The 15,992-nt window shown below is 47.3% G+C and overlaps 1 protein-coding gene across 1 annotated transcript; it reads left to right on the plus strand.

The window, feature by feature from the left end:
- Positions 1–10,743: 10,743 nt before the first annotated feature.
- HIPK4 (homeodomain interacting protein kinase 4) lies at positions 10,744–12,497 on the plus strand. The gene is made up of 2 exons (XM_054294436.1): positions 10,744–11,965; positions 12,361–12,497. Exons 1-2 carry the CDS (start codon positions 10,744–10,746, stop codon positions 12,495–12,497), a joined length of 1,359 nt encoding a protein of 452 aa, XP_054150411.1.
- Positions 12,498–15,992: the final 3,495 nt, after the last annotated feature.

Raw genomic sequence — 15,992 nt, forward strand, 5'->3', positions numbered from 1 at the left:
CATTTCAGCACTATGGTCTGTGGCTGCACTGTGGAGGAAAAACGGGAGAGGGGACCAGTGAGATGGCAGAGGAACTGAGGCCATAGAGGTTGATGCTGACACCTTCACAGAACGAGGGGAAGATGGCTGAGTTCCAGTTAGGGTGCCCAGGTTTTCCTGCCAGAACTAGTGATGACGTACATGATAAAGAATAACAACTTGGTCACATCCACAGAATGCTAAAACTCTGCTCCCTTTCTGTAAGCAGAACAATATCACTTTGCTCATGATGGGCATCCATTGTGCCAGTACTGCCTAAACTGCTCACTGGGTCTGGCCAGAGCTGGGTGGGGTGGGTGAAGTTGCCAAAATGTGAGAGATCCAACCCTGCTATCTGGACTGGGGCAACCTGTTGGAGACTGAAATGTTGTAGTTTATGACTTAAACATTTTCATGGATAACTTTTGCCTATTATAGCAAAATGCATTACAAAAGCTGCAAAGAAGACCACCACACCCTGAACAGGCTGTCTGACTGGGGCACTGAACTATTCACGGATGGAAATAAGATACAGTAAACTCAGGTCTGGGAAGAAAAGAATACATTCATGTAGGAAAGACATTCTATGTTGTCCCTGGGAGCCAGCAGGGCCTCCTGAAGATAAGGAGAAGCCTATATCTCTCCTGAAGGAACATCAAGGTCATTGCCAAAGAGACCAGAGAAGGAGAGAAAGTTGGGAGAAATGGACTCGCGCTGGCTCAAGAATGACGTGGCTCTCTGGGTGTCTACTGAGAACTTTGTTTCTCTTTTATGACCAATGGGCACTGTATATGTGTTAGAGGGGTGTCAATATCTGGAGGAACTACAAAAGTTACGTTGGTTTAATAAAATCTTTCTTTCGCCCTTCTGATGGAGTTGTGTATTACTGTACTGTGTCGCGCTCTACAGCGACATCTGGTGGCCGTCCTCCATGATTACAATGGACTGCAAAGAGAAAAAAAAAAAGTTGAAGGGTACCCTAAAAAATCTGAGTGAAGGCAGAAGGGACGCTGTGAAGGTCCAGACCTAATTCAGACATCTGATTCGAGGTGAGCGATTGGGAAAAATAATGGGAAATAATTTATCAAAGGAGGAAATTACTGTTTTGTCCACATGGAAAACTTTATTGAAAAGACAAAGTGTTGAAACTTCTGATTATGCGCTTCGCAGTTTACTGATATGGTGCAAATCACAGGACTTTGAGGCTGATGCCGACACTGCCTTCAGTGTCCGGGCATGGAAAAAAGTTGGGAAGAGACTATGGGAAGTGATATCTAAGGGGGATAAGACTGTTGTTGATTTGGCTGCTACTTGGAGGCTGTTGTACGAGGCATAGAAGGAATGGAAAGTAGAACAAGAGAGAGAGGAGGAATTGGAGGAGCAGGAATTGGAGCAAGAAACAGGAGTAGAGGAACAGGAGGAAGGTGAGTGTGGAGAGTTTAGTTCAAGCATGGCTTAAAGAAAAAGGCCATGAAGGCATACAGTTAAAGAGAAAAGTAAAAGGTAGTTGTAAAGCAGTTCCTAAAGCAGTTCCCAGGCTTGATTTTATAAATATTAAGGTTCTCAGACAGTCTTCCCATAACAAGCAAAGCACTCTGTCTGGAAAAAGCTGGCTCCCTGGGAACAGATATGGAAGTTCTGGGAAACTCTCATATCACAGTGGGAACATTGGTTCTGTTTTTAATTAACAATTGTAGGTATTGTAAAACAAAAGGAGTGGTTAGAGTTTTCTCTGTTAACCTATCGTGAGCTTGGATTTTGCAATATGCATGAAGTTAATTAACACTGTTATATAAAGTGGCTGATCGATCAATAAATCGGAGTTCGATGCATCATCGGATGGTCGCTTCTCCCTTCACTTCAACAGGTGAGCTTGAGCCTGTCGATGTATCGTCCCCTGAGGAGGCTGCTGCAGCTGCTGTTGGTGTGGAGCTTCCCCCAGGGTTTACTATCGGGAGAATTAAATGGCAGGCTGGGACTGTTCCTCAGTATTTATCTCCTAAAGACTGTGTTAAACCTGTGTATACTTCGCCTGCTCAGCAGTTAGCTGAACTGAGTGCTAGACCAAAATATCTCATGCCTGCACAGCAACTAGCAAAAATGAAGTTACAGAAGAAGCGGAGTGAAAAACAGGCTGGGTCAGCTGCTCCCCCTGCACCTTCCCGCGGCTCAGCTGTCCCTCCTGTACCCGTCCCTCGGTCGGCTGTTCCTCCCCCACCCTCCCGCTTTTCCTTGAGCCGTCCGCCCGCCTTTGCCCTCCTTCGAATTGTCTGCCTGCTCCTCATGTTCCCTTGAGCCAGCCACCCCCTCTCTGCCCCACTTCGAGCAGTCTGCCTCCGCTCCAACCCCCGGTGAGCCGTCTGCCCCCCTCCTTCCCGAACTAGTCCAACAAATGCAATCTTTAACACTGTGTCCTGCCCTGTCTAGTGACAGCTCTGATGATGAACTGCCGGTTATAAGTACATCTAAAAAGACACAGGAATGTGTTTCTGTTCAACCTCGTAGAAGATCCAGGTCTGCTGGTTCTTGGACTCTGCCTCCCTGCAGGGTGGCTGTGACTCCTCGACATCCTTTGCATTTTTGGGAGCACGTAAGAATGAAAGCAGTTGAAGTAGAGGATTGGAATTTGTTAGAGAAAATAGGTCCACCTAGAAGGATGGGGATGACTGCTGCTGCTTCTGGTGGGCCTGTGGCTTTTCCTGTTTTCAAAGCTGCTCCTAATTGAGGAGAAGACAGCCATCAGGTTTTTTCATGGAGGGTTGTACAGGACCTTCAGTCCAAAGTAGATCAGTATGGTGTTAACTCTCTGCAGGTGATGCAACTGATTCATGTTCTAAATGCTGATGTACTCACCCCTTATGATATTGTTCACCTTGCTACGATTCTGTTTCAGCCAGTGCAGTCTGGTGTGTCTCAAGCTACCTGGAAACACATGGTTGAAAGAGTAGCACTGGACAATATGCAGTTACCTCAGCAGGATCCACATCACACTGTTGACGCCTTGCTGGGCAATGGACCATTTTCTAACCCAGATTTGCAGGCAAGATGGGACCCCCTGGTTCTGGCACAGGCCCAGCAGCTGGGTATGAGTGCCTTGCTTAAGACAATGGAGATGGCAGCTCCTAAACCAAGGTAGATTACCATCCAGCAAGGGGTGAAGGAACCTTTTCTGCAGTTTGTGGAGAGGGTTGCTGCAGCCCTTGAGAAGTAAGTTGAGGATGATAAGTTGAGGCAAATTTTATGCAGACAGCTAGCACGAGAAAATGAGAATGACAATTGTAGGAGAATTATTGATTCTTTACCAGGAGAACCTTCGCTGTCTGATCTTGTAGTTGCTTGCTCACAAGTCGGTTCGGTTGAACATAAAATGCTGCTTTAGCAAGAGTCATGAAGTCCTCACCCAGATGTTCTGCTTGTGAAGAATCATGACATGTGAAGACCCAATGCCATCAAACTGCTGGACAATGTGCACACTCTAGGGTAGTTTGGACCAGTAAAGTGCCTTGTCATCGATGTGGTAACTTTGGCCATATTGCTAAATTTTGAAGTTAAGATCTTTTTCAGGTGGTCGACAAGCGCAGGGAAACTGGAGGCGGAACGCGAAGGGGCGCGTGGAGACACAAATACCCCGACGGCAATCACGAGCCCGGCCAGCGCTGCAAAGCTCTCCATTTGTGACCGATACACAGGGCCACAAGAGGCTTGGCAGAGATTGATATACCGGTAGCTGACACAGTGACTATTTTGACAAGGGGTATATGTAAAGTGCCTCTTGATGCTCATGGTCCTATAGGTCAAGGTTTGAGTGCTTTTTTGATGGGAAGATCTAGTAGCACTATTGAAGATATTAATGTCCATTTGGTTCTTATTAATTCTGATTATGTGGGACAAATTCAGGCTATGGTGTCTGTTAGTGAACCTCCTGTTGTCATTCAAAAAGGTACTTGTATTGCTCAACTTTTCCTTTTATGAGTTGTGTTCCAACTGTAGTGGACCGGAGTCATGGCACTGGAGGTTTTGGATCTACAGGACCACCTCAGGTTCTCTGGACTCAAAAGGCGACAGATGAGCGTCCGGGTCCGGTGATACAATGTTTGGTCACTGCTAAGGGATATCACCCAGAAACTACAACAATATCAGGTCTACTTGACACAGGAGCAGATGTAACTATAGTTTCACAGCTTGTTTGGCCTCCAACATGGCCCCTCACTCAATCAACCTTTGGAGTTGTTGGGTTAGGTGGATCAACTGCTGGTGCTTTATCTGCGATGGCGATCACTGTAACACATCTGGAAGGTCAACAAGCTGACACTGGACCATATGTTACTAATGTTCAGCCTAATTTATGGGGACGTGATTGTTTAACCCAATGGGGTGTTAAAATTACCATGGATTTTTAGTGGGGGCCACTGGGATGCAGGGCTTTAAACGTCCGGTTGTGTCCTTGACATGGCTGACAGATGAGCCTGTCTGAATTGAGCAGTGGCCCCTGCCTACTGAAAAGCTTCTTGCCCTGTGAAGCTTAGTGAAAGAACAATTACTAGCTGGACATATTGAAAACTCATTTAGCCCATGGAATACACCTGTGTTTGTAATAAAGAAGAAGTCTGGTAAGTGGAGACTTCTGCACGATTTGCAGTGGATAAACGCTGTGATGGCTGCAATGGGTGCTTTACAATCAGGTCTCCCAACATCTACAATGATTCCACAAGGATGGGAAATAATTATCATTGATTTGAAAGATTGCTTTTTTACAATTCCATTGGCTGATCAGGATAAGGAAAAATTCGCCTTTACGGCACCTTCTTTAAATCATGAGGAACCGGACCAAAGATACCAGTGGACTGTTTTGTCTCAAGGAATGAGAAATTCTCCGAGTATTTGTCAGTGGTTTGTGGCACAGGCTTTATCTAAGGTCCGAGAGCAATTTAGCAACTGTTATTGCTATCGTTATATGGATGATATCTCGTTGGCTTCTGAAAATAAACAACAATTGTTGGCTCTTGAAAAATGTACTGTGAAAAATTTAGAGGCCTTTGGTTTGGTTATCGCCCCAGAGAAAGTCCAAAGACAGATGCCATGGAAATATTTGGGGTTGATAATAACCAATACACAGATTGTGCCTCAACCTATAAAATTGGACATTGATCTTAAAACTGCTGTTGACTTGCAGAAATTGGTTGGTGCAATAGGTTGTCTTAGGCCATACTTCAGGATAACCAATCATCAACTGCAACCTTTGTATGACTTATTATCGAGGATAACTTCTACCGATGAGAGACATTTGACTGCTGCAGCAAAAAAAGCTGTAGAAGAAGTTGAATTGGTCTTAACATCACCAGGATAGATGTTTCTGTTGGTGTGCAATTGTTGATTTTGAGAGATAATGAAATACCATGTGGATTGTTGTGTCAATGGAATGACAAATGGGAAGATAAATTGCATATTTTGGAGTGGGTATTTTTGTCTTTCAGGTCACGAAAAACCACTCCAGGTCTGTATGAGCTTTTTGCAGACATCATTATCAAAGGTCGCAGACGCTGCCATGAAATCCTAGGTTGTGATCCTGTAGCTATTATCATACCAGTACAGCAATGGTATTTTGAGTGGTGTTTTCAAAATAATCACAAGCTGCAATCTGCTTTATCTTCCTTTACAGGTCAAATAGCATATCATTTACCATCTCATCCTATTTTGAATTTCACTAAGGGGATTCCTTTTCTGGGAAAACAACTTTGCTCTTCAGTACCAGTAGAAGGCACAACAGTTTTTACGGATGGATCTGGGAGAAATGGAAAGGCTGCTGTAGCCTGGAAGAAAGATGACCACTGGGAACATGAAGTAATGGTTCAACAAGGGTCTCCTCAGTTAATTGAACTTTGTGCCGTACTTTTGGCATTTACCTTATTTCCTAGCTCCGTAAATATAGTTACTGACTGTTTATGTTGCTAATTTAGTAAAGCAGTTGGATCAAGTTGTGTTGTATAATGTAAAGGAGAAACCATTATTTGTCATGTTGTTTAAATTGTGGACTGTTATTCGTAACCGAAAGCATTCTTATTTTATTATGCATATTTGTAGCCATACATTGCTACCTGGATTCTTTGTGGAAGGTAATGCCTATGTGGATTCCCTTGTGGCTGCCTCAGCAGTAAAAACTGTGCCTAATGTGAACAGCAAGCTGTTCTATCTCACCAATTTTTTCATCAGGGTGCTCAGGCACTATGGCAGCAATTTAAATTATCACACAGTGAAGCAAAGTCAATTATTTCTTCTTGCCCTGATTGTCATATGTCTCATGTCTCACAATATTACGGCACTAATCCTAGAGGCTTACTCCCTCTGCAAGAATGGCAAACAGATGTTACAAAAATGCCTGAATTTGGCCGTTTAAAGTATGTTCATGTCACAATTGACACCTTTTCTCATGCCATGGTTGCCTCAGCATTGGCAGGTGAAAAAGCTCGGGATGTTATTTGTCATTTTTGCCACACCTTTTCCATCTTAGGCATTCCATCACATGTAAAGACAGATAATGGCCCGGTTTATGTTTCAAAGAAATTGCAAGTGTTTTTTCGTGCTTGGGGTGTTGGTCATTCTACTGGTATCCCTCATGCTTCGACAGGCCAAGCAATTATTGAGCGTGCTCATGGTGTGTTGAAGCGCCAGGTGCAAAAACAAAAAGGGGGAATGCAGAAGGAATTGCCTCAAGTGAGATTAGACAAAGCTATTTATGTCTTAAACTTTTTGTGTCCTTTACCTGACTTACAAGTCTCTCCTATATTCTACCATTTTTTGTCTTTGAATTCAAAACAGCCAAACTTTAAGAATGGTATTAAGGTTTGGGTAAAAGATTTAATTACAGGAAAATGGACTGGCCCACCAGTAGAATTAGTAACATGGGGAAAAGGATATGCATGTGTTTTAACAGAAAATGGCCCTCGATGGTCTCTGCCCGTGGTGTCAAACCTTATTTGGAGCACACAGAAAAGGACAGGATGAATGGTTCTACAGTGGGAACAAAATGAATAGGTACTAGTATTGGTTATTAGGTAGATGGAAGCATAGACCCTCAAGGACTGTGTGGTAAAGATGGTAATTCAAGACAGAGTAAGGGTAGTTATAGGCTTACATCGAAATTCCAAAAGTCAAGTTAGCGGATGTCACTTTTGCTTCCTTTTCTTGAATTCTCTTATAGAGAGGTTGGTAGTACTGAAAAGTGTGCCTTGTACCATCTCCTTTTGCAGAGCACCGATGGTCCCAAAATAGGGGAATTTGATGTACCTAAGGGAGAAGTGTTGCTTTTGCATAGGGGTTGAACGAGTAGCTGAAGTCCACACTTTGAGCAACTAGGTTGGTTGCCCATTATGATAGCAGCAACCTCGTCCAAGTTTAAGTGGATGCTACTTAGTTCTGAGTGGTGACTAGGCAAATGACTTGGTCTCTGAGTCTGTGTGGGAGAAAGTTATTTGATTGGAGGTGAAAGTGTCATTCTGCCACAAATGTGTCATCTGGAAATTGCGAGGTCTGTAACGGTATTTGAAGATCTGTCTTTATGTGTTTTGTTTCTATATGAACTTTACGATTGTGAGGGTGTGTGTTGTGGAGTTGGTAGAAGTTGGTTATCTGTAAGTGAACGAAGAATGGATCCTCCATCTGCTTGGATTTTAGCAAGGGCCCTGCAGAAGTCCTTAGCAGTTGTATTTGCTGGTCAAATACAAAAAGGGGAATTGTTGGAAAGACATTCTGTGTTGTCCCTGGGAGCCAGCAGGGCCTCCTGAAGATAAGGAGAAGCCTGTATCTCTCCTGAAGGAACATCAAGGTCGTTACCACAGAGACCAGAGAAGGAGAGAAAGTTGAGAGAAATGGACTCGCGCTGGCTCAAGAATGACGTGGCTCTCTGGGTGTCTACTGAGAACTTTGTTTCTCTTTTATGACCAATGGGCACTGTATATGTGTTAGAGGGGTGTCAATATCTGGAGGAACTACAAAAGTTACGTTGGTTTAATAAAATCTTTCTTTCGCCCTTCTGATGGAGTTGTGTATTACTGTACTGTGTCGCTCTCTACAGCGACACATTCACACAGGGATCAAGCTTAACACCTTCAGAGTGGAGACCAAAGCCCCAGGGCTATCAGCTGCCAGGTTCCCACAGGTCCTCACACCAAAGGGTGGGGGGAAAAAGGCTTTAGGTGTGTGATGAAAACTCCTCTGGTTTGAGGCAGTTATCACCCACCCTCTACTAGGACCCCAAGATGCAGGGGCCCTTTGTCCCAGGCAAAGCTTATCCACAGCACAAGGAGTGCCATGGTCCATCAAAGGCACCCCCAAGGGGTCCCCAGACCCTGCACCAGAACACTGCAGATGATGCAACAAATTCACAATGTTGCAAGGGACAGTGACCTCCTGCAAGGGAGGCACATGGGAATTCCCACCTGCCCAAAATGCATGTTAATGCACTGGATTCCATACTTTTCATTGTAGTGTGGCACAGTGCGGCAATGGTGGACACTCACCACCAAGAAGACCAGATGAAGGGGAGCAACAAGACATTGTTGGGACCCCCAGAAAGGTGATATGTTTCTACCTAACCCCTGTCACTCTCTTCCTGTCCCCCCCACCCCTCACACACACTTTTCTTTCTTTCTTTCTTTCTTTCTTTCTTTCTTTCTTTCTTTCTTTCTTTCTTTCTTTCTTTCTTTCCTTTCTTTCTTTCTTTCTTTCTTTCTTTCTTTCTTTCTTTCTTTCTTTCTTTCTTTCTTTCTTTCTTTCTTTCTTTCTTTCTTTCTTTCTTTTTCTTTCTCTCTCTCTCTTCCCTGCTTCCTTCTGCCACTTCCGCCCCTTCCTTCTGCCACTTCCTTCCTTCCTTTCCTCTTCTACTATTAATAAAATATATAGATTTTTTGGCACCAACATCTAACCCCATTTGGTTTTAATCTCATTTTTGGGTATATTTTGAACCTTAAAATTCTTTCCATTTTATACACAGAGACTTAGTTTTCTTTGCTCTTCTGGGTTTAAACCAGATCATAACAGGACCCCAAAATAATGAGACATAGGGAAAAACCTGGGAGCTTAATCATTGCCACAGCAGGAAGGAAGAAGTCACAGTCTCCTGGCACAATCTAGTTCAAACTGAAAACCAGGGGAATAATGGGAGATGAGTGAGTGCAGCCATTGACCCAGTGCTTCACTGTCTCCACTGGTGGGTTGCACTGTCTCAGTGCAAAAACCAGAGGATCCAACCAGGCAGAGGATACCAAAACCCACCAGCATGCAGGTGTTGAAGCTTCCAGTATTGAATTTGCACCACTGAGGATGGATGGAACAATGAAGGAGACCACCAGGAAGGATACAACTCTGGGATGCTGATTGAGAATCAAATTGCAAAAATTTGGTATAGTTTTGGTTAGGAGTGGGTTTGAAGGTGAGGGGAGGATGAGGATCAGCAGTATGAAGAAAGCAGCAGTGGTAAAACTGAAGGTGAAAGGAGAAACCAAACAGGTGGAGAACTTCCAGCCCCATTTCAACAGGGCTGCAGAGGGCAAAGTCCAGTGTTGGCAGTAGGTGCCCAGCATGGGTTTCTCCTCTCCTCTGGGAAGGTCCCCACCAGAGCCCCCCCCTCACCCAGCACAAGGGGAAGAAGAGGCTGTTGCCTCTTCCCCAGGGGCCCCCAATTCAACCAGCAGCCAGTGATGATGGAAGTCACCCCATGTTTCAGTCTGGGGAAACTCAGGGGTGAGGGAACCCTTACGTTTCAGCTGCATAAGCTGGCACTGAGCTCCCAACTCTTTGGTGAGCAATGAACCTCCCACCAAGCATGGGAATCTTTGGCAATCCCTTAAAATGTTGATGGAGTAGTGGAGCATCACTGCCCCAAACCGTCTTTAACTCATTTACTCCCCTAAAACCATCTTTTTTGGTGGGTGTTCAAAGATTTTGTGTATACTTTGAAGCAGGGGAGGTGTTTAATAGCTCCTTGCACTTGGCTTGGCTGAAATAAATGTTAACGCCCAAAAAAGCAATGAGAATGTCTGTGCAGTCTGGGCATGGAGTTGGGAAGCCAGAGACAGGTTTTCTTGGGGCTGGCAATAAGCGGGGGCGGGGGGGGGGGAGAGTTAGGCTATGTTTTGGGGAAACAGAAGTGGATTTCAAGGGACTAGGGCTGGGTTTGGGGGGCCTAGGGTGGGTTATGTTGGGCTGGAGATCTGGAGTTTGGGGATGTATCATGGGGTACTCAGTTGGGTTTGGGAGACTAGGAGAGATTTTGGGGGCCTTGGATGGGTTTTGGGGAATTGGGGATAGATCTTGGGGGACTTTAATGGGTTTTGGGGAACAAGGGACTGTGTTTAGAGGACTAGAAATTGTTTTTGGGAGACTGTGTATGAGTCATGGAGGACTTGGATGGATTTTGTTGGACCAGGGAAAGGGGTTAGGGGGTTGAAAATTAGTTTTCAGGGGGCTGGGATCCTTTCTGGGGGGACCAGGAATGTGTTATTGGGTTTGAAGATGAATTTGGGGACAACAGAGCTGGATTCGGGGGGGGCAGTGTTGGTTTGAGGGGGTTCCTCCACCCAGGTTGCTTCTGTTGTGACATCATGTGTTGTCATGGTGATGTTGGAACCTACAGTGTTGTGAGGCTGCGTTGGGACAGTCAGGTGTCTCCAGTCCCCACTGGATGCAGAGCTGGAGGATCCTGAGCCCCTGGTGAAGAGCCAACCCACCATGGTGACACTAGTGGTAGGTGCCGAGTGCTATGACATAATGGCCATGGTGGGGAAGGGGACTTTTGGACAGGTGATGCAGGGGCAGTGCAGGAGCACTGGGGAAATGGTGGCTATCAAGATCCTGAAGAACTGTGATCACGATGGCCAAATAGTGAAGAATGAACTGAGGCTGCTGCAGGCTTTGCGGGAGGGGGACACAAAGGACTCTCACATCATTCATTTCCTCGAGTCCTTCAGTGACACGGTCTGGACCTACCTGGTCTTCGAGCTGCTGCAGCAAAATCTCTTTGACTTCCAAAAGCAAAACAACTTCTCACCACTGCCAGTCCGACACATCCGAACCATCACAGCACAGGTGCTGGTGGCACTGGTCAAGCTGAAGGAGCTCTCCATCATCCATGCTGACCTTAAGCCAGAGAACATCATGCTAGTGGACCATGCACGCTATCCGTTCCGCATCAAGCTGGTTGACTTTGGTTCGGCTATCCTCCTCCCTGAGGTCTGCCATGTCCAGGAGCCCTATATCCAAACTCGCTTCTACCGGGCACCAGAGATCTTGCTGGGGTTGCCCTTCTGTGAGAAGGTGGACATCTGGTCTTTGGGCTGTGTGATGGCCGAGCTTCACTTGGGTTGGCCACTCTACCCTGGCAATGACGAATATGACCAGGTGTGCTACATCTGCTCTACCTTGGGGCTACCCCGGGGTGAGCTGCTCTGTGCTGCCCAAAAGACACAGTCCTTCTTCCAACGTGCGCCATGTTCCACTGGTACCTGGCAGCTCAAACCGCCAGGGAAGGTGATGGCAAAGCCGATGGAGAGGAGGGAGCATATCTTTTCCTCACTGGATCAGTTGGCAGTGGTGAATGTCTGCCCGAGGCCTGATCCTGATCAGGAGGAGCTAGCCAAGCACTGTGATCTGTACAGGATGGTGGAGCTGGTCAAGAGGATGCTCACTTGGGACTCGCATGAGCGAATCACACCCAGTGCTGCCCTTCATCATCCCTTCATCTCCATGAAGGAGGTGAAGCCCAGCTTTAAGGCCACCCAGTACTACCAGCTCAGTCAGGAAGACCTGAGGGCATCTTGTAAGGATTCCAGCATAATCAAGATCTTCCCAGGCACAGAGAAAGGTGCCTTCATCCCTGCCAGCCAGGGAGGCATCCAGAAAGCCACTGCTCAGATGGATGGGCTCAGCCTGGCTGAGCCAGCTGGGGACACTGGTGACAAATGTCATCAGGACATCTGTCAAGCCCCCAGTCTTGTCCACTGTGGAAGCCAATACTGTCAGCATCACCGGTGTCCCCAGATGGAGCCTACCAAGGGTCACTTGGCTGTGCCATGGTCTCCCAGCAAAATGAAACGGTACAGCCACTGGTATGGCAGCCCAGTTGGTGGCATCATGGAACAGAACCTGCCTGGAAGATGTTACGGCTCATCCTGTGCCAAGGTACAGGGAGGGGGCTCCTGGGCATGGGGAGTCTGGGACAAAGGGTGCTTGGGTCCCCTACATACTTGGGTTCCTGGTGCCACATGTCCCCGGGTGCCTGAGGTTCCCACAAAAAAGGAGGTAACACTCACCCTGTCCCCATGCTTTCCGCCCTGTTCCCCACCACAGAGAGCTCTGGTGATGTGGCGCCACCCCAAGCCTCCAGGGATTTGGAGAATGGGCTCCAGAGGCTGGGCTGGGATGCCCCTGAAGTACTCAGCATGCTCTTCCTACCACAGAGCCAGTGGCACTCCCAGCACCACTGAGATCCCACAGCAACCCTTGCATACACTCCAGCAGTCCAGAGCTTGCAAGAGACCTTCTTCTTCCTCACCCTCGAACACCCCAACCACCAAAACCCAGCGCCTTGCTGGCGGAGACCACAGTCAGGGCTGCAGTAGAACATACTGTGCCAGGTGCTACCGGCTATGTTTCTCACATTGATTCCCCAATAAATAGTTTTGCCAAAAAATGAGAATTTCAACTGATTATTTGCCAGGGGAGTTTGGTACTGCCAAGACTTGAGGGGTATCCCAGCTTCTCACCTGGGGCTGGCAGGGCACTTGGCAAAGGCCTGTCACTTTTCACCATTGCAGCATGGGGAACCCCCATCCTCAGGCTCAACAACAACATGAACTCCAGAAAACTTGGGTTTTCTGCTTTTTCTCCTGTAGCAGGGCATCTCGCATCTCACAAAACTTATCTGTAGCTTGTTAACTTGTCAGATAGCTCAAACAGGGCAAGTTGTCTTGTATGAATTATTTTGGTGCCATGGGGTTAACATTAGTCTAGCATCTCCCAACTGCCAATAAACACCTTACTGTTGAAGTGAAATTTAGCAAGATAAGCTGCATTTCCGACTGACAGACACTATACAAACTATAAAAGCTACTTTCACAAAGCAAAAATCTGCACATTTTTCAGGAAATGTGTGTAGTTTCTCTCCATATCTGGGATGCCTGCTTTCCAATTACTCCCTGGAGGCTGAGTAAAAAAACTCTGTGTACATAATCATCATCTCGGTAGCAAGTTACATTTGACTCCTAATCAGTACTATTTCTTTTACTAGCTTTAATATAGATACCTTAATATTGTGCACTGTTCTATATAATCTACTAGTAGTTCCTTTAATTTTATACTGAGTAGTAAGTAATTCTGATTAATATCTTTCATGTTATCGCCTTCTGTTTAATAAATAACTCATAAATAGATCTAATGTGCTATCCTTAGAACTTGTGGGTCAGAGTAATTTCTTAAATTTAAACTGGCAAGGCTTGTCTAAGGCTTCTACTCATCCTGTGACATACCCCAAACTGGAGTGGGAAGCCAGAGTGGCACAGCCAGACCCAGTGGTTCCTCAGTAGAATATTCCTTGGCCTTGAATGGAGCCCGCAGAGGCTCTCCCAGCACTTGGCACGGCCTGCTTACAAACTGCCTGTGGCTGCTCTTGGGTGGTGCTGGTGGCATGGTATGGGCAGCAACAGCTCCACTCACCCTGAGCTTCGCCACCAGACCGAGCTTTCTGGCTGCACAAAGTCCCAAGACCAGTCAGATATCCCTGCAAGGAGATTTTTGGGGAAGGACAAAACAACCCGAGAACCTCCCCAAAGCCACTGTCAGCAGCAGCTGGTGGTGACTCACCCAGAAGCGCTGACCCCAACCAAAATCCAGAGTGGAGGCGACACAGGCATTCAGGACACCCTCCAACAATATCCCCACACAGCACCCTCAAATACAGCAAGGGGCAAACCTCCCCCCACCACCTGTGGGACCCCTCCACAACACATGAGGCCCCCTAAAAGAGGCCAAGACCCCCAGAACCCCCCCAAGAGGACAGAGGCTCCCCCAGCACTCCTGGGATATCCAAATGGGGTCTGGAATCCTCCCAAGCTGAGTTCTGAGTACCCATCCACACTTCTATCCCAGCTCCTCAGCTCCCAATCATGCTTGGTGGGGGTTAATTTTGGGGGTTTATCTCCCCGCAAACTGCCCTATGCTGTCACACATGTAGGGGTTGTTCTGCTCCAGAATGGTATCCATCATCATCTTCATCCCCATCCTATGTCTGCTGGAGGTGGGGATTCCCACCTGTCCCTCTCTGCTCCCCTGCACGGTGTCACTTTGCCCTTGTTCTTGCAGCAGGGACAGTCATCGTCGAGCTTGTCCCCTTCAGGGTCATGGGGGAAATTGGGTGGAGAAGGCTTCTTGAGAGGGTGGGGGCTAGGGATAGACGGATGGACAAACACCTCCCTCTCTCCATTGGGGGGATGGATGGATGGATGGATGGATGGATGGATGGATGGATGATGGATGGATGGATGGATGGATGGATGGATGGATGGATGGATGGAGGGATGATGGATGGAGGGATGGATGGATGGATGGATGGATGGATGGATGGATGGATGGAGGGATGATGGATGGAGGGATGGATGGATGGATGGATGGATGGGCAGATGGCTGAGTACTGATGGACATCTGTGACAATGGGTCACATTAGCAGATGACACTGAGCTGAGCAGTGTGGGTGACACGCCTAGAGAACAGGGCCACCCAGAGGGACTTGGACAGGCTCAATCAGTGGGCCGATAGGAACTTTATGAGATCCAACAAGACCAAGTGCAGGTGCTGCACATAGGTCAGGGTAACACCCGGTACCAATACAGGCTGTGAAATAAAGAGATTGAAAGCAGCCCTGCCAAAAAAGATGTGGGATGCTGGTGAGAGGCTGGACATGAGCTGGCCACGTGCACTGGCAGCCCAGAAACTGTGTCCTGGGCTGATCCCCACAGCATGGGCAGCAGGTGAGAGGGGGTTCTGCCCCTCCTCTTTGCTCAGACAGAACCCCACCTGCAGTGCTGCCTCCAGCTCTGGGTTCTCCAGCACAGGAAGGATGTGAACCTGCTGTCCAGAGGCCATGGAACTGCTCTGAGGGCTGGAGCAGCTCTGCTCTGGGGACAGACTAAGAGCCAGGGATGTTCAGCCCAGAGAAGAGAAGTCTCTAGGGGGACCTTAGGGCCCCTTCCAGTGCCTAAAGGGGCTCCAGAAGAGCTGGGGAGGGACTTGGGACAAGGTGGTGTGACAGGAAAAGGGAGAATGGCATCATACTGTTATCTGGCAGGGTTAGATGGGACACTGGGAAGAAATTCTTTCCTGCAAGGGTGGTGAAGCACTGACATGGCTTACCCATAGAAGCTGTGGAGCTGACAATGTGTCACTTATACTCAAGAGCATCCCTGAACCAGCCCTGTGACTTGATGCCAACTTGCCTCACCAGCAGCCTGGAGAGCTGCCTTCCAATCAGCTCTACCAACAGGATATTGCCAAGGCATTACTGTAAGCTTCCCTCTCCTCCTTGAGAAACCACGTTCCACACCCAGAGACAAACCAGGAGGTGCTGTGATGGTTCCCACCAGCTGTCCAGATCAGAGAGACACAGGTAAGGCACCATGGAGGAGACACTGACTGTCATTTCTCTTACATGAACCGGGTTTAACAGCAGGAGGGAACCAGGGCACAAGGGCTCATAAGATCCAAAAAATGCATCAAACGGCAGCAAGAGAAGAGGAAAATGTGCAGATCACCAAGCTGGGATAGTGCTTTTAGGTAACATCTGCCAGCACAATTACAGTGAAAAGCATTGGGAGGTCAGGGACTGACTGAGAAGAGTGCCCAGCAGAGAGGAGAGCCCAGGGAGACAGGAGAAGAGAGAGGACATGAAAAAGATGGAAAGTGGAAACTGAGGCCACTCATAGTGTGCA

The sequence above is a fragment of the Melozone crissalis genome, unplaced genomic scaffold, assembly GCF_028551555.1.
Source record: "Melozone crissalis strain CALT ecotype California unplaced genomic scaffold, PUWL_Pcris_2 ptg000251l_1, whole genome shotgun sequence".
Taxonomy (NCBI): domain Eukaryota; kingdom Metazoa; phylum Chordata; class Aves; order Passeriformes; family Passerellidae; genus Melozone; species Melozone crissalis.